General features: G+C 45.9%; 1 protein-coding gene across 2 annotated transcripts in view; it reads left to right on the top strand.

Moving 5' to 3' along the window:
* The window catches only part of TDRD7 (tudor domain containing 7), a 2,843,905-nt gene that overhangs the window by 2,766,391 nt on the left and 49,567 nt on the right, over positions 1-27,947 (top strand). For both annotated transcript variants that reach the window (XM_069630367.1, XM_069630366.1), the window contains one exon: positions 8,569-8,729. In XM_069630367.1, the coding sequence (XP_069486468.1) occupies positions 8,569-8,729 (161 nt within the window). The remainder of the gene's footprint in view (positions 1-8,568; positions 8,730-27,947) is intronic.

Here is a 27,947-nt window from a genome sequence, read left to right as displayed (position 1 = left end):
TATCCACTCCACCTTTGTGTGGCTCCTCCCTAACTCCCTCCAAAGAGCCCCCCGGGCTTGTGTTCGGCTGTTAGGGAGGGGGGAATGAACGGCTCGTGTCCAAGGGTGGGGGGGGGGGAGGTGCTGGCCTCCTTCGGGCCTGCTTATTGTTCACAAGATCTCCATGCCCAGAGGAGCAAAAGAAGGGACCAGCGTAGGACTGTTCCAGGGATGTGGGTCGGGGAGTTCGCTCCCCGTATTTGTTTGTTCCTCCCCCAGTCCGGCCGTATCAGCTTGCGGCCCAAAAGACTGACACAGTCCCTCGCTGTCCCCCAGCCCTGGCGCCGCCGCTGCACACCCAGGCAGCCTGTGAACGCCGCGACCACCAGGGGACGGGATGCCGGTGTGCCGCACATGGTGTCTCTATTACACCGGTGCTCGCATCTGGGTCGGCGCAGCGTTGCCTCCCACCTCTCCTCACCTTCGTGCTCAGCCAGGTTCTGCAGGTGAGACGTTACCCATCTCTGGGCCACAGCCGTCAAGTGCCCCAAATGGGAGCGTGGGATAGCTCCTTCATACGCCGTGGGGTCATCCAACTCTATTAGCGGGTTGGCACACCAGAACAGGAGCTCCTGCCTCTTCACATCAAAGGGGCTTTGCGGCACGGAGTCACTGCGCCCCCAGCCCAGGTGCACCGGCCGCCATCTTTCCCTCAGTGCCGGTCGGACATCGTGGGCTGGAGCACCTCTTACAGCTCTGTGTGCTGCGGTTTGACCCTCAGTTCACGCACCATACTCCGGGGCATCAGCGGAGCCTGTGTTAGAGAAGACTGGGTGCAGATTCTCGGAATTAGCGGATCAGGCGCCCTGTCGCGGAGCTCACAGCAGACACGGCTTCGTGGTGTGCTGCCTAGGCATGCCCCCTTAGGTTATCATTTAAACCAACACCCACTATGGAGGAGAGCAGTCGACTAAGAACCTGGAACTCATCATTAGATGGCCAGCAGCCCTTTCTTCCCTTGCCCAGCAAAGCTCTGCCTACCTTCAGATTTCAAGAAGACGTTCATCTGTGCTTCGACCCCTGGATTTGATTGGAACAACCAGTCCTGACCGCTGCTCAAAGATCCAGCTGCTGGATGCACTCTTAACAGTCTCGGAACAATGCTGTGGGCTAGCCAGACAAACTTCTGTGCTACTTCATTGCATTGGCCATCGTCCCGAGTTGAGCCTTGGGACTCTACTGATCCTCAGTTTATGGAACAAGAAGTGTTTCCCTGAAGATTCAGCTCTGCACCACGAAGAGGGGGCTTGCAGAGCTAGTTTCCTTGTTTCGCCTTTATTCACTTGCTTTATTACATTAAAGTACCTTAAAGTATTTCTGTATTAAAGGGAAGTGCTAGTGTTCATAGCAGAACACACCAAAGTGAATGTATATATATTAGTAGTGAATATTTTTGTGTATTACTTACCTGTGGTTATTTGAGATTAGTTGTCTAAGGCCTAAACAAATAACTATTTTTTGTATACTCTGTCTAACTTGATTTTGTGAGGGTGCAAACAGGGTGGCCCCTCATAATCTGTCCACAGTGCTGATTCTGAATATCCATCTTAACAACTCTTGGCACTAAAATATGCAGGAAACCCACTCTGGTGCATAGGTCATGCATTGCTAGAAATAGACTATTTTTACTTACAGCAACAGTTGGTAGTGATCCATTGCTTTTTTTCTCTAGAGACAAGTGTTGCATATACAGTTGTTTTATTAACCAGAATTACTACACAGTAAGTTACTTAATGGTAGGTTATTTCGCAGGGGTAAAATGAATGGGCATATGTAGAGGGAATAGTGTTTGTGGGAAAGGGTAAGAGTGGCGGTGGTAGGGTGTAAATGGGAGGCACAACAGCATTAAAAGGAAAAGGCCACAAAGCAACCTACCACAAAGTAACTCATCAGGTTAGTAATTTTGATCGATGAAACAACATAGATTCAGCAGTTGATTGATTAATACAAATGGACCAAATGTGGTTGATCCTAATTTGTATCACTGATTGACTGTTTCATGCTTGCAGCAAATTCCGTGATGTTCCAATAAACAAAACATTACCCAATAAACATGGTTCTTGATGTTCATAAGGACTGCACAATTTCTACCCATAGGATATTCTCTAAGGCTGCTAGCGAAATCTTGGAGTGCATGGATGCATTTAGTAGATGGAGGAGTCTGAATACAAACAGGAGGGTCTATACATAAAACTTGTCTTCCCTAAGAGAATGGTTGGTGTATACTGTACTGTTGTCCTAAGTTTGGACATGTGCTATGCTGCCCCAAATCTCTGCTAAGAACTGGAAACAGACTGCAGTCCTCAGCCGCAATTGTGTTTTAAACTTGATGCCTTGGTCAATATTGCTTTTGGTACCACTATTCACAAAACCATTACTCTACTCTTTGAAAAAAAAATCGGTTTGGTGCCTTGTGTTTCCATGCTTTGACAGACCTAGGTATACATGAGAAGCCTTGCTATGGTCCCAGAATTTGGAGTATTTAAGAATATTTGGAGGAATGTTAAGGGATCTAGGCCCAAATTATTATTGTTGCTGCAAAGATTATATGCTAGCTGTATTTCCCCCAAGTAAATGCTTTATATTGAAACCAAAGCAGGTGCTTCAAAACTCATATCTGACACATAATCCCAAATCTTTTCAGTCTCAGACAGCCTGTAAATTCACAGTACTTGCACACTGTGTTAAATGTGAAAAGGGTAGAATATACCTTCCAGTTAGTTGTAACAGTGCAGGAATACATTCTGAACAGTCCACCTGATATTGAAAATGTCTTTCATTACCATTATACATTATATAACTTTAAGGACAATATGAGGGAAGCTGAGAACTCACCCTTTTTTTACTCCCTTTATCGTTAGTAATTGCTGAGGCTTTGCAGCAGCTTGACATTCCTTTGACTTTAACATTTTGAAAACTCATGACAGCCTGCCTAGTGTGAAAGCATCGAGATCGGACAGGCTCTGGCAAGTAAGTGCTCCAGATAAGATTTTGAAGTGGGAGTATTTTACTCCCTATTTTTTATAGTTGGGAGTAAAATGATTTTTTGGGGAGTAAAAATGTAAGTCCATTTCCCAATGGGAGTATTTTTATAAGCAAGTGCAAATATTTTGACTGGAAAATGGAATGGTTTTGTAATAATTATTTCATTACAACTATTCATTAAAAGATACACATTTACTTCTTCTGAGCAGGCAGTAACAGTAGCAGTTTGTTCCTGTGGGACTACATGCATTAGTGGTCCAAACATGTCCATGGAGCTGTTTGGGTGAAAGCAGGGGCACAAGAAAAAGGTTTTTTTTTGGAAAAAATTTCGATCATGTTCAGCTGAATTCTGAACCTTGGCAATCCAGCCTGTATCTAAAATCAACGGTCCTGACGAAGATGGCACAAATCCCTATCGCCATTGAAACCGGTCGACCCTTTTCGGTCATGAGGGCTCTCATGACCCACTTCTGATCTCTTGCACACCGACAGAGAGATTTTCCTCCTGAATAACGTGTTGTAGCACGCCCGGCACCACCGAGTGAGCTCAACACTTTTACAAGAGCCTTTTTTTAGCCCCCCAGCCTTTCCCTGGCTGTGTTTTATCTCTCCATCCACCAGTGGTCTCTCCAGACGAATTGTTTTCCATCCCAACCTTAGTGACCCACGGGCACCAGTAAAGTTATACACTTTGGAAAGGAAAAAACAGTTGACCTGGCCAGCAGGTTGTACCTACCCTCTAGATCAAGCAGCCCCAAGGTCTAATCCACACCTTGTTGAACATTGCTCAACCATCTGGAGAATACCATTTTTTTAATTCTCTGTTTTCTCTCTCTTTTTTTTGGACAACATGTGTCAGTCATTGGACACAGCCACCAGTATAGAAGGCTGAGGGACAGCTTTCTCCTCTATATCTTTTTAGTAGGCGATACACCACGCGCTACCCAGGGACAGACACCCCCGCCAGGGCTAGGGTGTTCTTCCTGAGGGATAGGTACGCCGAGTTGGGTGCCCCCCCTCCTTTTCTGTGTTTGAGTGTGAGCACTCCATTTTACCAATGTGTTGGCATACCTAAGATGCACCTTAAATGTCCCTCTTCCTAATATAACCGTTTTTGTTGTGATATCATATGTTCTCCTTGTTAACGGTTTAAAGGACGATCACGGTTTTACCGTGCACTTTAGCTTTCCAAGCATTCCCTGTTGTTTTCAAGTACAAGTTCCTGCATGCCTGTTTACTATTTTTTGTTGTATTTGTACTCCCTATTTTTATTTTTCAGAGTATTCGCCTATTTTTAGGGAGTAAAAGTGGCTGATACACACCTTATCTGTAGGGTTGGTCACGGCTGACAATCGTATTAAAAAGACAGTATTGCCCTGTCTTAGGCCCCTATCTTCCAAGGCTTTGGGAGGAGTCGATGGTAGTTGGGTATCTCTCCATGAAACAGTATTGATATTATTTGTTAAAATCTAATAAACCCCCTGAGTGCGGGTCTTCTCGCTGTGCCACAAATGGTGACATGAAGATATTTGCATCTGTTTTTACCAACCGTCTCCTCACCCATATGCCCCATTCTATTCAATTGGACCAGGTCTATTCCCAGGCGTCTCGCGGCACTGAATCTGTGGCGCCCGTTTCGTCTCCTTTCTCAAATAGGCCCAGAATGATCAGCTGTAGATGCCATGCTGAATGCCGAGAAGGCATTTGATTCAGTGTCCTTGAACTTTCTGTTTAATGTGCTGGGGACCTGTAAATGTGACCCATACTTTATATCTTGTGCTGAATTATTGTATACCCATACATCAGTCACAGTTCATATTAATAATGGGATGAGAAGGGCATTGCCACTTTGTAAGAGCACCAAGCAAGGTTGCTCTTTACACCTTCACTGTTTGCCCTGCTGATAGAACCTTGGGCAGACTTAATATGGCCTTAATATGGCTGCACTCTGTCCTGTCAATTGGACCAAGTCTGATCTGTTTCACCCACCACAAAAAGTCTATTGAATATGCAACAATTCTGCTGATCCCCAAGACCGAATTCTGTCAGATTCCGTCTGTATAATTAAATGATTACCTAGGCTCCTACTTACTTTCCTCTCGTTTAAAAAAAAAAAAATCTTTTTATTGCAATTTGAATGCATAACAGAACAAGAGCAAAGTCCTCAACCCGAGAGACCCACCATATTGAACACATGAACACCATTCGAAGAACACTTTCCTCCTGAAGTCTCTCTGATAGTCCACCTTAATGTGGGGGGAATAAAGGTAAAGACAGTGTTCAGCACAGACATTATAGATCGCAGCGGTGGGAGCCCCACTAGGCTTCAATGAAAAAGCTAATTATTTCCCTTGTAGGAGTAAAAATGAAACAGATGAACTTTGTGCTGTTTCTATCCCCCAGACCACAGTCCCGTGTTCCCATGCCCAGAAGCGGTCAACACATGTATGAAAACAGTAGGGTCATATAACACCATTTCCAACTAAACCCATTTAAAATCTTCATCAACTGTTCATATGTCCCCTCATATCTTGTCTTCCTCCATGGCGGCTTTCTCAGGAATCGGCTTTAGCGGGTCTTCAGCTTTATCAGTATCCCAAAAAGTGTTTTCCCGCTCCTTCCAGGTAACTTTCACCTTCACCTGTCTGGGCAACACTGCCATTGCGCCCAGGCCAAAAAAAGCTTTTTAAGCACAGCTGGCTTCTTCCTCTTCCTCCTTTTTTCTGTCCACCGCGACAGGTCAGGAAAAATATGAACTCTTTGCTGCTGGTATCTGAGATCGTTCATTGTTGCAGCTGATGCCAGGATTCTCTCTATCGCTCACATCTGAGTATTTAACAATGAGTGTTGGTCCTAATGGAGATTCAGAGGGCTTCGAGATGGGGTGCATTTTGATTCTATAACACTTTTCAACATTTTTGGGGTTTTCCTCCAGACCCAGTAGGTCCAGAAGCCAGATGGACACAAAAGTGATTGGTCATTCCATTCTAAGTGCGATGATTAGCACAAACCACGTTTTCCAGGTATTCAGGCTGGGTTTGCAACATTTTGTTCCCCTTAATGATGGTTCCATCTCTCTTCCCATCTATTCCATCACTGTGATTATTTGAGAGCATTGCTTGTCTAGCTTATAAGTTCTCAGTTCCAGGATGGAAGTTCTGGATTCGTGTTGCGCCACTTTTTCATTTCTGTTATCGAACTTGTTTTCCAGCCTCGATACAGACTTTTCAATTTGGCCAATTGCCTCTATCATAGAAGCCAGTCGGGAGTTTTCCTTACTTGGCAGCCTACCCAGCGGCACAAAAATGTCAGTTTACACCACTTTTTCCTAGTCTTCCCTGATGCCATCTGGCCCCTCTTTTCAGCCCAAAATTCAAGGCTCACAGTTGCAGAATGGAAAAACGGTCCAACGTTCATTCATCCCCTTCCCCAGGTGGCACCATTTAAAAAAAAATGTAATGTGGGGAGGCAACAGAGAGCAACCCAATAACTTAATAACTTAAAAAAAAATAAATAAAAAAAAAAAAAAACTTTCCCCACCCGTTCCCTTCCCACTTATCTGCTGGACTGGAGCCTTGTGGTCCAGTCTACAACATAGACATGGAAAAGGTACTCAGTCCCTTTTCCATATGGTGGCAGCCATCTTAAAAAAAACATTGCCACTCCAGATAAACCCCGGGGTGCGAATGGCTTTCACAACCCCGGCTGTGGGTGGACATAGCCGGTAACGCCCCACAGCTCGAGCTGAAGCCACCAGCCATGTCCGCCCCCGCCGGGGTCTTGAAAGCCATAAAGAATTACCTCATCTGGGCTATTAATAACAAGGACGTTTTTATTTCATTAACAGTATCTTCTTGTCACTGGAAGGACATTTAGTCATACTTCAGACAGTGCAGTTGATCCACAATACCTGTCGCAGATGGTGTATTGGATTGAGGGATGCTTGATCCCTTTGGTTATCATTATCATCGGACATGTTTGTTTATCATTACACCACCATATTTATTTTGTCTGTTATATGTTTGATTTATGCTTATGCCATGTATCTGAATAAAGTTATAAAAGTAAACATCTGCCAGTAGCTAATACGACACCCAGCTGCGATTTAAACACAAGGTTAATTGGTCTATGCTACCACCATTTGAATGAATTCACAAATGCTTACTTAAGTATACAAGGTAGTTCTTGTAATAGCCATGCCCTTGATTAGGAGGGTAAATGAGCTAGTTCCCGACCAGTGGGTGAGCCATCTGTTGGCATGCTGAAGTAAAAGGTAGTTTTTACAATTCACCCATGGTTTTCACCAATATCGGAGTTTCATGTGAACCAATCAAGTAAATTGCCAGCTCTTTTCCAAAAGCCACAGTTAAGGGCAGAAAGTGTGTTTATCAAGAGAATATGAAAATCAATCCAATGTTTTCCCTTTGCACTGGAGCAAGAGATCCTGCTCATAGGCACATCCAGCATTGAGCAATGTATGGTAGCCTTCAGTACAGCATTACTAGTCTTGCATAGAAGCCTTTTAGATATAAAAAAAAACAATGCCAGTCTCCACATGAGGGACACGGGCTACATCTGCAGTTATAGCCAGTGTTCTCCTAAACACATTATTCAAACCAACAATATGGAGTTCAGTCTTCACACTCTGCACAGACAAGCAGATTTACAAATGGGTCAATCACTACCACAGTTTGTTTTCTGCAATGCCAACTGCACACACAAACTATCAAAAACCCACACTGCTCAATGTATTTATAGCATGTGATTCTAAACAGATTTGCAAGTCCCAGAAGACAAATGTTACTTACCCAGTGATACTTTTTCCGGTTCTTGTTCGGATATGAATAGAAAGCACCCATCCACCCTCCCTGATCTGGGACACTAGCAAGAGCACACATGTGTATGGCGGATTTAACTTACAATACCAAGTACCAGTTGCCACATCCTGCTCTCATAGGTACAGACCCATGGAAAAGTGTCAACCCCAGGATGTAGACTGTGAGGGGGATTGTGGGTACCAGCACATGTATAGGGATAATTTGACAGGAGCACCCTTATCGATATCCATCTTTCTCTGAGGAAGCACACCCCCTTCTAATACTCTAGACCAACCACTTGATAGCCTAAGATTCATAGCTTGTGAGTCCAAACAGGTACAAGCCGTGGAAAGACTATTACTGGATAAAATAAGTGTTTAAAAGTTAAGGTTACTTCCTTCAAAAACATGAGTTGGACATAATTTGGGAATGCCAACAGTAAGGCACAAACGCTCAGTCCAAATTAAGTATGTACCATGGTGTGCTGTGCTTCGTTGTGTGTTGGAATATTTAAATATACAGTATATGTGTGTGAGACGCACAAGAAAAGCACATTTTGTAAATCATTAATGTTTTTCATTTGGACATTTATTTGATGCCATGCCTTGTGAACCATTCGGTTGTTCTTCATGTCAAAGTATGGCTTTATGAAAGTAGAATTCAATATGTAAAACACCTTGAATATGCTTATGTTAAAATTGGTTTTCATAAAAACTTTACTTTGTAGGTGGTACCGAGCTTTGTTGAGAGGGATTTTGACAAATGGGCTTGTCTCCATATATCAGCTGGATTATGGAAAACATGAGCTTGTGAGCTATAGAAAAATACAGCCCCTTAATGAAAAATTCAGACAACTACCATTTCAAGCTGTGACTGCGCAACTGGCAGGTAGGGTGATTTATGCAAATAATAGTTTTTGTAAATAATTTACATCTTTGCCAGTGATGGTGTCCAGCATTTTCTTTCATGGTGAATTGCATTACTGACCGGCCGGCATAGTAGCCTAACAGTCCCTCTTTTGTCAAAGTTTCCCCGGACCGAATGTACCTTTGACTAATATCCTGTTTGGGCAGGGGTTTGTAAAGAAACTGAATCCTATAATGCTCTCTCTAGCCCTGCACAGACCTTTTCTGTCTTCGGCATCCCTTTACACTCCACTCCCCCTGAACGGGATAGATTCTGGCAATGCAGCGCATAGAGCCCATTTTGAGGTTTGGACAAGTAGAGGCTACAATAAAAATAAAGTAAGGTGAACTTGGTGGGCCCCCATCTTAACATCTGGTGGATAGCACCGACAGGTCATCTTGAAATCCTGGCATGAAGACAACACAATTAAAAATAGAAAGATGGACTTTCCACACTGGGCCTTGGTGTCAATGTGACATTGTTGGTAGACCTGCATTAAGAACAAACACAGATGAATTGCAATAAGTCAGCATTTATACGTATGCATGCACTGATGCGTCTGTGCAGATATGGTTTCTTAAATCTGTATAACGGGTAAAATTAGCCAGGTATAAAATGTCACTTGCCACCTCAATTTCTCATATGCACATAGCACAACATTTCATTCTTGTCAAGCATCGATGGCTAGTGCTGAGTGCAAATTCGGAGGCTAAAACTCATAGGATGAGCACTTTTTCGGCGGCTTCTAACTTTGCTCCCCCGGATGAATCCTCACCAAACTTTGCAAAAAAAAAGTATATGGCCGGCTCTGAATATTTTCCCCAAGTTGGGCGAGGTTTTGTGCAGGGGGGCAAAGTTATAGGAGGAGTCTCAAAAATCTTTTTTTTTCTCCATAGACTGAATGGGCAAACACTTTGACCATGGCTACAGCCCGAACGGCTGGACGGATTTTCACCAATTTTGTGGTAGGAGCTGGGGCTTAGGTCAAAAAGCGTGCTTCATGTGTTTGGTGCAAATCTGACCAGTACTTCTGTTGCAAAGAACTGAAAGGTACGTCTCAAAATATTTTGATATCTGGGTCTGCTCCGCGGATCCATTTCCCTGTCCACTCCGCAGACCGAAGTCTCATTGGCCTGTGCTACGCCGTGATGTCGGCGAACATTCGGACGCGGCCCGTGGTTGGCTGGAGGGAAGCGTGCTGTGCGTCAAAGGTTTGGGGAAACGCTGCCATGGTGTATCAGATGATAGTGTTGTGGTGTGTGTGCCAAGGCTGAAAGCAATTGTGTGCATGGCTGGGCCTCTTGTACGTAGCAGTGTGCCCACTAAAATTAGTCATATGTAGCTCTGCTGTGGCGTCCCATTTCCCTGTTCGCCGCACAGTGGAAATTTTGATTGCAACGCAGCGTCTTTGTCGACCAGTGGCAATGACATTGTGTTTCACAATCTACAGGCTGCATTGAAGACCCTATTGTAAGAATGTGAGCTGACGTACAAACCACAAAAAAAGGTGTTTCTATGGAAGAAAACTTTAAAAAATGCTCTTTTAAGAGCCGCCATAACTAACAACGTCCCCTACCCTGGTTGAAAGTTATTCCCCCACTCCTGCGCGCGCACAGCACAAAATGCCTGCGAATATCGGGATAGTTGCAGGGTGGCACGTGTTAGTACCCCCCTTTTGCAGATGACAGCCATAGAAATGGGCCTGTAGAGGATACGGGATTGGTCAATAAGGTTTCTGGGTGTGGTGTGTACGCACAGACTGTGGTACACAGTGTATTTGTCCACAGAAATGTAGAGGGTGCGGTTATGGCTGTGTGTTTCACGAGTGACAGCGTGCAGGTTTTGGCGGAGTTTGAAATACATCGATTGAAAGTGAATGGAAAACACTGTGCAGTGGCTGCTCATTTTGGAATCTATCATATGAATGTGCAGTGCTGTTGAGTACCTACAATGAAGTGACTGATTTTGGTTTGTCTGTGTGACACTTTGGTGACACGCAATTTCGTATTTCTTTATTTGAATAGCGCGCCGGGACCAAAGGCATCTTTATGCAATCATGCCGACATTATTGTTGTTCATTGTGAGGGGAAAATTGCACAGCATGTTACACGAATTTCAGTGCCGTTTGCGATGAAGGAGGCACTTGCCCAGGTCATGCGTCTGTTTCCGATCTCCTGTATAACTTTTTATCGCATTGTGCAGACACTGAAGTGGTTGCGTAATTTTTTATTTGTCCAACAAATGGAGAAAACGTGGTACATTGCGAAGAAGTGTGTTTGTGCCTTTCTACGACATGTGCCAATGGCATACTTCACACATGGGAATATGACGTTTCACAGCACGAACAGTTTTCCCCAGCTATAACGTTCATCTTACTATGCCCGCCATCCCGATTTCTGCACACCACATCCAAATTGCCTTGGTGCCCTTCCTGAAACTAGTGAGAAACATTTTTGTAGTAAGTGTTGCACACTGAAACTCTTCAAAACGCTCTGCAACACATAAAGAAACCTCTTTCTACAGCGACCCCCTTTCCAACCGATTCAACTACAGTGTTTTGCACAGTGCCACGCCTCCCGCCCTGCATCCGTTCATTGGCTATTCCATTGTTCATCTCTGAAAGGTGCTTTCTTTATTTCCCTTTTTTCCTTTCCCAGTTCATTTCCATTTATTATTGTCTTCTGACACACGCCACAGAAGGAACGTCAGGAAAGGTCTGGTACGGAAGGGGCAGCACCTGCATGGAAACCATAGGCGACATGCCGAGAGACGGAATTATTGGGTTGCCCTCACCTACATAAGCGCCAGTCATTGTCATGCCCCGGACGGACCCTTCCCACGCACTTCCAAGTACCTTCCCTCTGTAGAGTAGCGCGTTGCAGTACATGCACATTATAATGCACTTTGCCGGGTAAGGGTCTGTAGCGCGGCATATGGTCTGCAAGGATGTTTTAGTGCTCCGCTGCCCTACAGGAGTGCCCCTCTTGTTGGCCGCAGCAGATGTGGAAAATGCTGTACATGAAATTACCCTTGTGCTTTCATTTCAGTTGTCACATGCAGTACAAACACTTCATGTTACGCCATTAGTCTTAGGAGGAGCGTTGACGGAGATGCATACATTCTGGAATACAAGAATGTTTACAACAACGCGAAACACAGCTTCATTACGTGGAGCAGGAAGGCAATTATTCTGTGCGACCTATGCAGCTACAGTACTTTTCTAACCACCACTAACATTGTTTGCGCTCTGAACATTCTGTTTGTTACTTGCCTTTACATGCACTGGTATGTGCGTGACCAAGCCACACCAGCTTTGCCATTTTGCAGACTCACTGCAGACTGTCCCACCTGCCGTTACATGTTTTCTTCAACTGTACGACCCGCAGGCAACCTCTTGACACTTTCCGTCACACTGCTCAGTGCAGACACAATGTGTCTATTTCACGGGTCATGGAAAGGCAAGCAGCACACCAATCAAATTAATGCGACATTTAACACGCCCATGTTACACTGCAGGTTGCTGTTCCTTGTTTACCAGTCGGCGTTATACAGCCAGGTGTGCTGCAGCCACACATTGGTAGGTTTGCAGAGCCACCCACGTAGTCGGCAGGAGTACTTGAAATGCGGTAGCCTACCGTATTAATCCGTAGGGCTGGCGACAGGGGCAGTGTTATCAGCACACAGTGGATGCCCTATGCATGGGTATAGCTGTGCAACGGATACACATGTGCTCCCACAACTATTTAAAAGTGCATTAGAATATGCAGACATGCGACCACTAATGGAGTACTACGAATACTTGCAGTGTGATTGCACATATGCCGGTCAGGTGCAGTCTCCCTAGGAAACGTCCATATTGCTCATCTGCAGTCATCTCGGCCAGTACTGTGCGGCACAGATTCACCATGCAATGTTAACACAAAAAGAGAAACTACTCAAACACTCGCCAACACTTAGCATGTACATCTGTAATTGCTGAGATGCACCAACACTATTCGGAAAAGGAAGGGGTAGCGCAAATGGATACATACACCAGACAATTTGGCCTTTCCACACGTTCATCATGAGGGCAGCCAAGGAATCGGTGACAAACCGTTGTCAACAGGACGTTATGGTTCCGTTGCAGTACCAAACAGCTATCATCTTTAAAGAAAACACTATGCTAAAGCAATATTCCGGTAACAGTGCCCAAGGGTCGAGTTACAGTGGCCTACTAACTTCAGTGCAAACACGTTGGTGAATGGACGTTATGCTTCAGTTGCCCTAAGAACAAACTAGCAACTTCAGTGCAAAAAACCTTTGTTACAGGATCGTTACAGCTACTTTGCACCAACACCAACGTATCCATACTATGCTTACAAGTAAAACCGAAAAACCCCAGAAATTCACCAGTTATGGTAAGGTACGCAACCATAACACGCGCTACCACTGTGCACTGCAAGGACTAACACCCATGACATCACAAATGTCATTGATGACATGACTGATGACATCACATGTGTTTTTAGTTTTCATCAAAAGCCTCCACAAGGGATTGTCATTGTAATGTTGGCAGAAAACTATCAGGCTCCAGCTATGGGTACTTACTGGGAGGCCTAGAGCCTTCTCCCATAGCCTTCCCTCCAAAGTACTCCCAATTTATTGGCCAGAGCCGCGGCTTTGCCTCCAGGCCATATAAAATCACAGGAACCGCCTTTGCCAAATATAATTTTAATAGTGGTACAATGGAGAATCTGCAACATTTAGAGTTTAGCTTCAGCATCTGAGATGTGATTTGTGAGATTTTCATGGCTATGTCTGTCTCAACTTTGTGAAAAGCAGGGGAAGTGTATATTTTATAGCCCAGATTTTTAGCTCCTCTACCCTTGGGATGGTTTGACCCTCCAGAAAGCAATTTGAGTAGTGGATTTTTTTCTGTGGGTGTCTAAAAACCACAATCATTGACTTGAGGGGGTTTATGGACAACTCATTCAACCTGGCATATTCACCCAGCTAGGACAGCAGTCGCTGTAGTCCTATAGCTGTTCTGTCTAACAATACAATGTCATCTGCATAGGCCAGCCAAAGGATCTTTTTCCGGTTAAACTCTAGGCTGGCCAATGCAGACGATTCCGTGAACTTGTAAATAGACGGGGTCTGGTCTTCCCATGCACATTTGAAGAACACTAATGATGTCAGTGTCAATTATTTATAAGGGTGGAGGCACTAGCCAAATTGGCCTCGAAAAGAAAGAAAGGGAACCCTATCTCGGCCCTGGATGTTCAAATCAATTGACAAAGAAGTGCTGTATTAGAAAGATGGCACATATCAAGGACCCATGTTGAGACAGAAAAACGGTTGACTTAGTAGCGGTTATTTATTGACTGTGTTTGTAAAATAATTCTGAACAAACAAGGTCTTTGCAAACATTGATAACGTATATAAGCAGGGAGAATACACAGATCACAATGTAGAGTGCACTCTCAAGAAATTAACACAGAAATACATACACATCTAGTACAACGCAACTAATGTGTTGCATATACAAGGTGACAAAAAACACTTTTCAAGACAAGTATTTTACACAAATAGTAATAAAATAAAATCAGCAACCCACAGAACTGGAGCCTAATGTAGTTGTGAGGAGGAAGTGAATTCCTAACAACTATGAATTATATTGTAGGCTCTAGACCAGTTCAAAAGAAATTTGTTCTGGATGTGCAAGTGACCAGTATATGGTTACAGTGGGTATGTAAAGACCAATCCAAGGTCAACGTCGGAACATGATTTCCTGATGGTGTAGAATAGACTGCAGAGTGGAAGCTGGTCCAAGGACATTTCGGCAGGCAGTGGAGGCTGCCTTCATCTGTGCCTACAGATATGGCTCTACTAAGAAGAGAGCGCAAAATATTAAAATCGGGGGTATGTGTTAGTGAGGAGACAAAACACAGGGCTGCGGGGTAGTGGGAGAGGGTTCACTTTAAGAATAAAACATGTACTGTGTAGGCATAAGGTTCTTGTGTCTGTGCTGGCACCACCCACCTGAAAGAGGGTCTTCTGCGAGGTGTCAAGCTTGCGGGGAAGGCGCTATCGTCCTGGGCATATGTGTTGCCCTGACAGGGGTCCTCTTATCTGTGAAGTGGACCCGGGGACCCTCGAGTAATGAACGGGCATTCCAACTGGGTAAACGCGTGAATATCTGTGGGAGACATGAAGTGGTACAGAATGGACAGTTACTCCACATGTCTGAGTCTCGGGCAGAACTGGCGGTGCAGTTCAGCTCACATGCGAGTCCAGGACCAATTCCTGAGAATAAAACCACTGAATAAAAAGTAAATTAATGGCTTACTTAAGCCTGAAGGTTAGTAGCGGTTGGAAGGAGGTGCCGAACTTGAGGGTGTTCGGTGGCTCAGGAGGGCTCAAAAATACCAGAAGGCTGATTCAACCTGCGGGAGGAATAGATTGACTGTGGGTTAGATGGGCAGGCGGATGGGACCCAGAAGGGAGAGAACCAAAGACAATGCGAAGAGGGATGGCACAGGTGGCATAGTGCCCAAAAGGGGAAGCGTGCAATGCATGCCCGTCTCGATGTCACAAATAGGCCAGCGGTTTATGGAGACGTGAGACGAGCCCCCGGAGGGGGACCAGTGATGCACTTACCGGAGAAACAGCTCTCTTAGTGAGCGGGGAGCTTCCGGGCGAAGTGAAATAGACGCTGCGAGCCGCACACAGCAAGTGTTTGTACATTGTCAGAGTGACGAAATGCGCGCATGCGCAGAACTTCTGCATGGGTGACTGGTTGACGCATTGTTATGGCAGCCGGGCCACATAACCCAGGAAAGAGGGCGGGGCTGCACCATCAGTGAAGAAGGTGCAGCCTGCTTAGCAGGAGCCTGTGAGGCTCGCAGGGCAAGATGTCCCAGCCATAGTTGATCAGAAAAGTAAGGCCAAAGCTCACAGGGTGAGTCAAAAAGCAGCCACATAGATGGGCGTGGTTAAAGAAGGTACAAGGGCATGTGATGCCAAGTTGTCATTAGGCCTTGTGGAGCGGGAGGGGGAACATTCTGCAGTGTGTAGAATATGGGATGAGGAACCCACAACTGACTTTTTATGGACCTGGTGGACATGCTCGGTGCTATGGCCTGGTACCGATAAACGCAGACGAAGGATTGTGATGGTGCAAGCTGAAAAATAATAGGCGTGCATCAAGTAAAAGGATTAATCACATTTGTTTCATTTAGACCATGGTTCACAGTGTTGAGTTTGAAAACCCACCAGGCCTCTTTGTGATTCAGCGCATTACCAGTGTTGGTGTTGCTGTGTACTTTGTCTGCCACCCACCATTTTATCTCATCATGATTGTGCTGGTACTCTATGCAGTGTGAGACCAGCGGGGCCGCATGATTCCTGCACCTGATTCTTGAGCCGTGCTGAATTATCCGCTTCTGTACAGGCCTGCTGGTCTGGCCTACATACCTCAAGGCTCAAGCGCAATGATGTATATAACATTAGAACTTTTCCAATTTGAAAACGACGTGTCCATTCTTTTCCAAATACATCAAAGTGTTTCATCTTGCCAGTTAATCTGCAAACGGAACATGTCCCACACGGGTGATGTCCCGTGAGGTTTTTAGGTTCCATATCGTGTTCCTGGATGTAGTCTTAGTAAATCTGGCATGAGTGAGGTTTTCTTTCAGGTTTTTAGAGTGTTTTAGTGCCATGCGAGGGAAGGGTTCATCTGCAATTTTAAGCTGCACAAGGGGCCAAAACTTCTTGATGATTTGTTTGATTTGAGTAGTTGCCTGACAGAAGGTGGTCATGCAGATCATTTTCTCTTGTTCGTCTGTCCTCGGTTTGGGTTGAAGTAGTGCCTCCCGGCGGGTATGAAGTGCCCTCTTGTTGTTTTTGACAAATTTTCTGGGGTATCCCCGATTGAGTAATTTCCCTTGTAGTTCTGAAGCATGATGACGAAATTCCATTTTGTGTGTGTAGTTGCGTCTTATACGCAAAAAACTGCCCGTTGGGCAAGTTGTCTCTGAGGTTGCGTGGGTGGCAGCTCTTATAGTGAAGTCCTTCGCGAATAGCGAGCATAACAGATGGTTGTCTTTAGCTTGTATCTTTAGGTCCAGGAAATTGACTGTGGTGGGATCAGACTCCAAGGAAAAGGTTATGGATGTATGGCACAAGTTAATCCAACTGTGGAAATTTTTCAATGTGTCATGGTCACCCTCCCAGACGAAGATCACATTGTCTATATACCTTTTCCAATTGCTGACATTGTTGAGAAAGGGATTTATTTCATTCAGTACGAAAGTCTTCTCGAATTCAGCCATAAAGATGAAGGCCAGACTGGGATCGAAAGCTGCCCCCATAGCGGTGCCAGATGTTTGTAGATAAAAACAGTCATTGCAAGAGAAAAAGTTCTTCGTCAGGGCTAGTTCCAGTCGTTCGATGATGAAGTTGGTGGGTACCCTGCTCTGTGTCATGTGATGGGTTAGGTATCCTCGTAGGCATTCAATGGCCTCAGTTTGCGGGATACTTGTGTAAAGTGATTTTATGTCCATGGTGATGAGAAGATTGGAAGATCGATTATATTGCAGGCCTTCAAAGAACTGGATTGTAGCCATGGTGTCCCTTAGGTATGTGGGGGTTTGTTGGCTGAGTGATTTTAGAAAATAGTCTATGGGCCTCATTACGAGTCCGGCAGTAGCCGTGCCGGAAAAACCGGCAGGCTGCCACCAGACTGGTAATTTCATTCTGCCTCCGTGATTGCCGGAATGACTGGGACATTACAACCCCGGTGACCTGGTAATTCTGGAGGCGGAATTCAAAGCCCGATTCCCATGGAGTCCTATAGGACTCATTGGGGATGGGAACCATGGAAACACTGGTTCCGTCTATGACAGAGCCGGTGTTTCCATGTCCGCCTGCAGGCGGGTGCTGTTACTCCCGCCAGGTCAGACCTAGCGGGAGTGACACCTCCCGCCTGCAGGACATGGAATCAGCCGGTCCGGAAACAACGGTGGCAGCGGATTTACCGCCACCATTGTTTCCGGACCGGCTGACTTGTAATGAGGCCCTATGAACTTGCATAGTGTTTCTAAAATTGAGCCGCACCCAGATACTATGGGTCTTCCGGGAGGGTCCTGGCCATCCTTGTGGATTTGAAGACACCCATATCTACCAGGAACAGATTAAAAAAGAGGGGGGCCCTGTCATGGTCATCGGGCTGAGAACGAAAACATCAAAGGGCCACATTCACAGGGGGCCCGGATGGACACAGTCCTGGCGCCTTTGGCCTTTGGCGCCAGGCTCATGAATAACAGTAAACAAGAACATTTATCATGTGTACTCTTGGGTGTGGCTGCTGCTATTGGGTTGCCTTGCACGTGCTGAATCTCTAGGAGTGGCATGGTGTGGCAGGCAAGCCAGGCCTACTGGGCGTGCCCACGATCGCGGATATATGAGCTGCTCCGATCCCCGAGGCAGACACTTCGCGTTATTCTGCACTTCAATGCAGCATAATGCTCACCGCCGCCTGGGATCAGACTTACCTTTGGAAATCCTGCTTCCTGCCATCATACTTACCACCTGGGGAAATCTGCTCTCACCTGTGCGCGTATTCGTTGATCCTGGCATTCATCTTCAAATCTTCCGGGACGCTGACATGTTCATTGTGGCACCGCAGCACGACAGCAGAACCTGCAAGGAAAAACGGAAGACAAGGTTAGACACTTAAAAGTCATTCAGTTTAAGGTTGCGCTACCACCGAACCTCGCGCTTTTCCTTAAACCATCACTTACCTGCTGTCGGACATTGCGGATTCATCCATCTTCCACCCGGCCGCGTCCCGCGCACTACAGCTGCTTTTGGGGCGTATTTCCACCTATTGGGAAGAAAACGGAAGAGAAATTATTCAGGAATTGACAACAATATTGGGAGCAATAATACAAACACGAGAAGAGACAAAGTGAAAACAGAAAGGGAAAGAGATAAGAGACATTGAGAGACACTTACTACCAACCAGGAGAAGCATAGTCGCAGCTGGACTGGACTATTACTTACCTGGGATCAGTGAAGGAACTAGGTCCCATCGACAAGCGCCCCTGCCAGAAGTAGCAGGACAGAGAGCTTATCATCAATAATTAACAGGTGAGCCTTGTGGGCCGGTACATGCTCACAGACACCACACCTTGGGAAGAAGAGTTTGAGAGGTACAATAGTCACAGATCAGTGCACTCACCTTCTCTTATATCCACGCAGGAGCAATGTCACTGTTAGGAGAATCCTGTGCAGTTCCCTTAGGGAACACTGCAAAAAGATTGACTACAGGAGTAAGCAGTAAACCCAATTGGTAGCAGTCTACTACCCAGATTTACCTGGTAGCTGCGGCTGAGCAGTCAGACTTCTCTCAAGATGAGTAGGGCAGTATATAGAGTATACACAATAGGGCCAAAAACACAGTAGAGCAAACAAACACTGACAGAGCTTCGTATAAAAAGTATATAATTATTTATTTAAAACAGACCTTAGGCAATATACTAGCATTCTAAATCAAGCAAGTTAAAACACAGCCAGGTAAAGTATACACACCTCCCTTGATAACTATCAGACAAGTCAGAGTTAAAACATCACAATTTGTTAAAATAGATGTGAGCGTGTAACCTGATGGCACTCAAATAGTTCAGTTAAAGGGAGAGAAAAAGGCAGAGCATAGAAATAAAACAGGTCCCAACACTTTTAGGAGTTCTCAACAAGGGAATAAAGGCAGGATATACTGTAGAGCCAAAGTTAATAGGCCAGGCCCACTTTAAATCCAGCAAAGCAAAATGTGCCCAGGATCACACGGTTTAAAATGCACTAAAAGTCTTTGTAGAATGTTCAAAAGAGGTTGGGGTGCTTCAAGAAGGTAAAGTTAAAAGGTCTAGGGCCAACCCAGTTGGAAAGCCAAGGATTTAACGGTCACCTTGGGCAAACCGAAGTAAGGGAGGCCAGGCAGGACACAGTACCTTAAAGAGAGAGGAAGCTCCAGCAGTGGCAGCTGTTCCTGGCAGTGGTTGCAGTTCGTTGTTTCGACCAGGGGAAACAGAGGATCTCGTCGAGGAGGAAACGTGGATTCGTTGTACTGCACAGCGATGAAACCAGCCACGGAGTTCATCGATAAAAGGTGCGTTCCTTTTATTCACGGTCAAAGTGGTGAAGCTTGGCTATCCGGCCGCCGGGTGCTTGGCACGGGTGATTCGACCAAGAGACGTCTTTGGAAGGCGAAAGGGGTGAACTGGTTGGTCCCACCAGCTCAAAGGAAAAAGACTCGTCCAGCAGAAGATCTTCTCTTGTCGTTGGGAAAGTGGTGTGTTTGTTGCAGCAGGGCTCCACCGGTGGTGTCGTTGTTGCAGATGGCTCAGCTTCTCCCCTCTTCGGATTCTTTAGGTCCTGTGGTGACTTCTGAAGTTCCAGTCCCCAAAGCCCTGCTTTTATGCAGAAAAACCCCCATTCAACAGCCTAGCTGTCACTCAAACATGCTAAGTGGTGAGCTGGGCAGCTCACCACTGGGCCAATCAGACTAGAGTGCGACTTGAGTTGCCGAGGCAATGCAGTCCAGCGTGCCTATTCCCCCTCCCACACATCCTGTGGACCCCAGACAGAGTGGCACCATTTGGAGGGCTTATGTGGAGAAGCCCGCCAAAATCGTGGAACAAAGGGCTCGACTTGGGTTAGAGTTTCAGAGACGAACACAAACGCCATTTTAAAATCGAGTTCTGGCGAAAAGACCCAACCGGTGAAATAATATTAAATAAATAAACCGGCGGTATCTTTAACATTGCACCAAAAAGTGGTGCGTTTAAAATGAATGGGAAAATCCCATAGGAAATATTCTGGTGGAATATTTCGAGTGATAACCACTGCCACCAGCTAGAAACTCGACAAGGGGGACTGGACAGTGCCCCCTTGAAACAGACCCAGAGGCAATCTAATTAACTCCTTCCAGTGCTTCCACAATATGATGGTTTGTACTGGTTCTGTTCACAAATTTGGACTAATAAAGCCAATGGTGACTTAACATGCCCTGGGAGACAGTAGTCAGTCCCAGGTTATGGAGTCTATGTTTGAGGGTCACTGTGACACCCCTGTGTTACTGCACTGAGGGTGCTGTGTAACACACATACAAAAAGAGATGATACCCTATGGAGTAAAAGACCCCATAGCCCATAAACACATACAAAGTCAGAGAACATCCTAAGAGTGGGAGGAAAAAAGTCTCACTCTTAGCAGGAGAAAAAAACAAACCAGCAAAAAAAATCCAGCAAAGCTGCTGGGGGACTCACTAGGTTTGGGAAATTAGCCTTAAAAGAGAATTCTCCCTAACCGTCACCAATTGCTGCCGCTCACAGCTTATCTGCAGAGGGAGAGGCCTGACGGGGGTGATCTAAGTCCTGGGAGGGCTGCAACTGGGGCCCAACGCCTCCGCAGAGACTAGGTGAGAGTAACAGAACGCGAAGCCTATACGACTCTCTGCTTGGGCGTTATGGAAACTTCAAAAACAGACCAATTAGCCCAATTACTGGGGGAATTACAAGCTGAAGTACATGCTTCAAGACAGGAAACCAGTGCATTAAGGAGGGATCTTATTGTAACTCGAGAAAGAACTGATGACTTGGCAAGACAGATGCTACAGGCACAAGCAGGACAGGTACCCTTGCCTGGGATGGCCCATTCTTCCACACCGCAGCAATCAACACCGGTTCAGGTGGTTCTCCAGGGGCGGTCGGTGTCCCTAGCCACTCCCGAACGCTTCATTGGCGATCCAAACAAGTTCACCATATTCATGAACCAATGTCGCCTTCATTTCCTATGCGGACCAGGAGCCTTTCCTAACGATCAAGCCAAAGTCGCATTTGTACTCTCATTTCTAGGAGGCAACGTGGCGGACTGGTCATTACCATTGGTAATTCAAGATGATCCTTTGCTTCTGAACTTTGGGGATTTTCAGCATGAGATGGAGAAATTGTTTGCCCTACATACTCGAGGACAAGCTCTGGACAATGAATTGTTGTCACTCAGACAGGGGAATCAAGATCTATTAACCTACATTGCAACCTTCAATTGTCTCATAGCCTAGACCAACTGGCCAGAAGAAAAGAGAACTACACTCTTTTATCGAGGGTTACGTGGAGAACTTAAGGATGTGTTGGCTCAAGTTGTAAACCAACCTGAGGGGTGTGCGGACTACATAGGCTTGACAGTGCAACTCAATCATAGGTTGCAGAATAGGAAAATTTTATCGAGCCAGAACAGAGGGATGGTCAGTTTATGTGCAACCCCGTGAGAACCAGACCAAACCACATGAATGGCGGAAAGAGAGAAAAGGAGACCGCAACAGCTCTGCTTATATTGTGGTAAAGCAGGTCACTTCCTCCGTGAATGCCCGGTAAAACCACCCAAGAAAATAGTTGGACCAACAGACAAAAACGATGAAAAAGAAGTAGTACAGGACTCGGGAAACTCCAAAGCCCGGCAAGCGTAGAGGTCCACTTGTCGACCGAGAAAAAGGAATCCGTGCAGACCTCACATCTAGTCCTTCCGGTACTTTTGGTGAATCACAAGCAACCGCCAAAGATGCATGCCTTGGAGGCATACATTGACAGTGGAGCTGTGGGAAACTACATTGACCAAGATCTGGCTATCCGAATAGGCCTTCCTCTCCAACAAAAGCAGAAATCGGAAACGTCACTGCAGTGGATGGTTCTCAGCTATCATCCGGCCCGGTGACACAATACACCGAGAAAGTCAAGTTTCTGTGTCAGGACGGGCATCAAGAGGACATTACCTTCGATCTCATCGGTGCTCCTCAGTTCCAGATGATATTGGGAATGCCTTGGTTGGAGACCCATAATCCTAGGTTTGACTGGCGAAAACCAGTTCTGACCTTTCCTCAAGACTGTGTCGACACCTGTTACAACAAAGACGTCGTCATCCTGAAACCCAAGAAAGGAATCGTGCTGGTCCTCACTGGCTCTTTGCCACTTGAATACCTGGATTACCAGCATGTCTTCCAAAAAAGAGAAAGCCAACATTTTGCCCCCGCTCAGACCCTACGATTGCCAAATAGATCTCGTGCCTGGAGCCCAAATCCCCAGCAGCCAGATTTACGCTCTAACAGAGCAGGAAAACCAACATCTTAGAACTTACCTGGATCAGTACCTGCCAAACGGTTTCATCCGTCCATCCAATTCCCCTGCTTCCTCACCCATCTTCTTCGTGCCTAAGAAGGAGGGGGACCTAAGAACCTGTATCGACTACAGAGCAATCAATCCGATCACAGTAAAAAAACGATATCCCTTACCACTTATACCAGAGCTCCTGGATCAGGTGAAACACGCTCAGATTTACACAAAGCTGGATTTACGAGGGGCCTACCATCTTGTGAGAGTCAAAAAAGGAGACCAGTGGAAGACGGCCTTCCGCACGAAGTATGGCCTCTTCCAATACTAGGTTATGCCCTTTGCGTTATGCAACGGCCCTGCTGCGTTACAATTCTCTGTGAATGACGTGCTCCGTGAACTGTTGGACATTTGCGCACTTGTCTACATAGATGACATTCTCATCTACTCAAATTCCAAGGAAGAACATGACGGTCATGTCCGGGCAGTCTTAGAGAAGCTTCGACAACACCATTTGTATGCCAAGCTGGAAAACTGTTTATTCCATGTGACCAAGGTCGAATTTCTCGGTTTCATGCTCACACCACAAGGCGTACATATGGACACACGAAACGTGCACGCCATCCTCCAATGGCCCTTACCAACATCCACAAAAGGATTACAAAGTGTGCTTGGATTCGCCAATTTCTTTCGTCGTTTTATACCTGGGTTCTCACAAATCGTATACCCAATTACTTCCCTGTTGAGAAAGAATAAAGAATTCCATTGGTCTACAGAAGCTGAAGAAGCCATTCGGAAGCTGAAACTAGCATTTACCACAGCACTTCTTCGACACCCTCGACCAGACCTGCCATATGTGGTTGAAACGGATGCTTCAAACGTAGAAATGGAAGCGGTATTGTCCCAACGGGACCCTGAAACAGGACAGTTACATCCCGTCGCATTCTGGTCCTGCAAATGTTCTGCCCCCGAATTGAACTACGCGAACACCGATAAGGAATTACTGACGATTAAAGCAGCATTCAAGGCATGGAGACATTAACTTCTTGGGGCAAGACACACGGTCACCGTCATCACGGACCACCGTAACTTGCAATACTTGAAGACCGCCAAAGCACAATCCTCGCGTCAACTTCATTGGGCTCTCTGTTTCGCGGGATACGACTAAATTATCACCTATAGACCTAGAGTATGGAATGGAAAGGCAGACGCACTATCGCACATGAGTGAAGAAAAAGAGGCTTTTACAACATCCGATCCCTTGGCCGTCATTCCCGAAGAACGAATCCAAACCAAGATAGCCGCCACCACGTGTGTAGATGACTTAAAAACCAGTTTACAAACCCAGATGAATCAGTCAACACAACAGGAATGGCTTTTAAAGGTAGAACGGTACACCATCGAAAACAACCTACCATATTTTCAAGGACGCTTATATATTCAGGACAAGAAACTGCAAAATCAAATCATCACGAACTACCATGATTCATTAGTGGAAGGACATCCCGGAATAGCCAAAACTCGGGCTAGGATAAATCAAAACTACTGGCGGCCAACTTGGAGAAAAAATATCGCCCAGTTTATTGCAACCTGTGGTGTCTGCGCACAACACAAGTCTCAGAAGTAAAACCCTGCTGGCTTACTACGTCCCTTGATGGTACCGCTAGCACCTTTGCATACTCTGTCAATGGACTTTATCACAGATCTTCCTCCCTGCAATGGATACAACACCATCTTAGTCGTGGATTTATTCTCCAAAATGGCCCATTTCATCCCTCTGAAGGGACTCCCAACTGCGTCGACTCTCGCTACTGTTTCTAGAACAAATTGTTCGGTTGCATGGATTCCCATCAATAATAATATCTGATCGTGGAACTCAATTTGTTTCTGCCTTTTGGAGAAGGTGTTGTACAATTGCCAAAAGCGACCACCGGTTGGCCACAAGCCATCGCCCTCAGAGTGATGGGCAAACCAAACAAACTAATCGGACGTTAGAGCAGTATTTAAGGTGTATGTTACAGCAATCCAAGGACTCCTGGAAAAACATACTCTGGGTAGCTGAGTATGCATACAACAACTCTGTTCACACCAGTACTGGACAAACTCCATTCTATACTGTGCACGGAAGACATCCGTGGACATCAGTGTTTGATCCACTCGAAACTTTGGAAATGCCAGCAATAAAAACCTTGCATAAAACCATCACTCAGGTTCTTGAGGAAGCAACAGAACATCTGACTAAGGGCAAAGAAAGACAAAAACTGTTTGCTGATCGGCACCGAAAAGAAGCTCCCGATTACCAGATTGGAGATAAAGTTTGGTTAGCATCCAGATACATACAGTTGCAAGGGCCAAGGGCCTTCCGCACCAGATACTTGGGCCCCTATGCTATCAAGGCAATAATCAATCCTGCCACCATGAAATTGGAGTTACCATCTCACATGAAGATTCACCTAGTATTTCATGTCTCTCGCCTCAAACCAATGACACCTAATACATGGATTAGCCCTCCACCAGAGCCCGAATTACTAGATGGGGAGCCGGAGTACGAAGCCAAATCCATCCTGGACTCCAAGGTGGTTCGGTCCAAATTGTATTACCTTATAGACTGGAAAAGTTACGGACCTCAAGACCGAACATGGGAACCCAGTAAACACATCCATGCTCCACGTTTAATCAGGCAGTTCCATCGCAATAATCCCACCAAACCAGGACCGGGAGGAGGTCCACCCTTGAGAGGGGCCTTGAGGGGGAGTGCGTCATGGTCATCAGGCCGAGAACGCAAACATTAAAGGGCCACATTCACAGGGGGCCCGGATGGACACAGTCATGGCGCCTTTGGTGCCAGGCTCATGAATAACAGTAAGCAAGAACATTTATTTGGGATAAGAGTGCTTTATTATGGACATAGCACCTCATTTTGGGTGCAAAGTGCATTTAACATGGGAACTTCCATTCACTAAAGCAGCCCCACGTGTACTCTTGGGTGTGGCTGCTACTATTAGGTTGCCTTGCACGTGCTGACTCTCTAGGAGTGGCAGGCAAGCCAGGCCTAGTGGGAGTGCCCACGATCGCGGCCATACAAGCTGCTCCGATTCCCGAGGCATACGATTTGCGTTATTCTGCACTTCCATGCAGCGTAACGCTCACCACCGCCTGGGATCAGACTTACCTTTGGAAATCCTGCTTCCTGCCATCATACTTACCACCTGGGGAAATCTGCTCTCACCTGTGCGCGTATTCGTGGATCCTGGCATTCATCTTCAAATCTTCTGGAATGCTGAAATCTTCATCTCGGCACCGCAGCACGACGCACTCTGTCCGCGACTGCAGCACCTCCAAGGAAAAATGGAAGACAAGGTTAGACACTTAGAAGACATTCAGTTTAAGGTCGCGCTACCACCTGGTGTCGGACATTGCAGATTCATCCATCTTCCACCCGGCCACGTCCCGCGCCCCACAGCTGCTTTTGGGCCGCATTTCCACCTATTGGGAAGAGATATTCAGGAATTGACAACAATATTGGGAGCAATAATACAAAGACGAGAAGAGACAAAGAGAAAACAGAAGGGGAAAGAGATAAGAGACATTGAGAGACACTTACTACCAACCAGGAGAAGCATAGTCGCAGCTGGACTGGACTATTACTTACCTGGGATCAGTGAAGGAACTAATTCCCATCGACAAGTGCCCCTGCCAGAAGTAGCAGGATGGAGAGCTTATCAATAATTAACAGGTGAGCCTTGTGGGCTGGAACATGCTCACAAACACCACACCTTGGGGAGAAGAGTTTGAGAGGTACAATAGTCACAGATCAGCGCACTCACCTTCTCTCATATCCACGCAGGAGCAGTGTCACCAATTGCCGCCGGTTGCAGCTTATCTGCAGAGGGGGAGGCCTGACGGGGGTGATCTAATTCCTGGGAGGGCTGCAACCGTGCCCCAACTCCTCCGCAGACACCAGGTGAGCGTAACAGGCCCCCAGACATCCCTGCATGACTCCCCTCTCAACCTTGATTTGATCCGATAAGTGCCTCTGGCTATCCAAACGCACCCTCAAAAGTGTATCTCTATGTAATTCCACCAACATTGACAGGAGTGTTTCCGGAATCCCCCAACTCCTCAATTTGCTCCAAAGCAATGCCCTGTTGACCTGGTCAAAGGCCTTAGATAAATCAACCCAGGCGCCATATAGGGGTGTTTCTCTCTTCCCCATAGTGTATTCACTCGCCAGGCTTAAGACCAGACCATTTGAAGCTGTAGAAAGGCCTCGTCTGAAGCCCGTCTGGAAACGAGACATGATTTTTTGCTTCTCTACCCAGGTCGTCAGTTCATTCAATAGAAGCTTCATTAATACCTTGCTTTCTATATCAAGCAGGGCGATCGGTCGGTAATTCGCTGGAATTAAACCATCGCCCCCCTTGAAAAAAGGTATAACCCGCATGATTTTCCATGAAGGTGGAAACGGTCCCCTCCTGAGGATCTCCCCAAAGAGTTGGTACAATAGGCTGGACCATAACTTCAGATCATTTTTAAGAACTTGATAAGTGAGACTGTTGGCCGAGCAGCCCTAGATGTAGATGATTGGAGGATTATATCTCCAATATCCTCCTCATTAAATGCTAGGTGCCAAGAAGCACTTAAAACAGGGCTAAAATGGGTCTCTTTAGGGTTCCTAAAGATTCCTCACAAGTATTCCACCCACCCAGATTCTGGTACTAAGTTGCATAAGGTACTGTTAGCTTGAGGCTCTAGCTGCCAAAGTACTGACCAGAAATTTCTGGTGTTCCCTTCATTCTAGAATTGCAGCATCAGTTCCCCATCATTTTGTAGCCATGAAGCTCTATGATTTCCTGACCAATGCTTATAGTTGGCTCTTACTCTCTTGACTTCCAATTTGTAGGTTTCGAGATCTAAACCTGCTGACTTTAAACCTTGCAGACACTTTCTAAATTCCCTTTTTCTTTTCTGCGTTTCCACGTCAAAGTTATGTACGTGTTTTTGATTATTCCCTGCCGCTCAATCACTAGGGGCTAAGGTAGACCAAATTAATTTTATA

This window comes from Ambystoma mexicanum, chromosome 6q, assembly GCF_040938575.1.
Source record: "Ambystoma mexicanum isolate Mex_15411 chromosome 6q, UKY_AmexF1_1, whole genome shotgun sequence".
NCBI classification, from domain to species: Eukaryota; Metazoa; Chordata; class Amphibia; order Caudata; family Ambystomatidae; genus Ambystoma; species Ambystoma mexicanum.
Note: the sequence above shows the minus strand (reverse complement) of the source record. Positions and strands in the feature narration are given on the sequence as shown.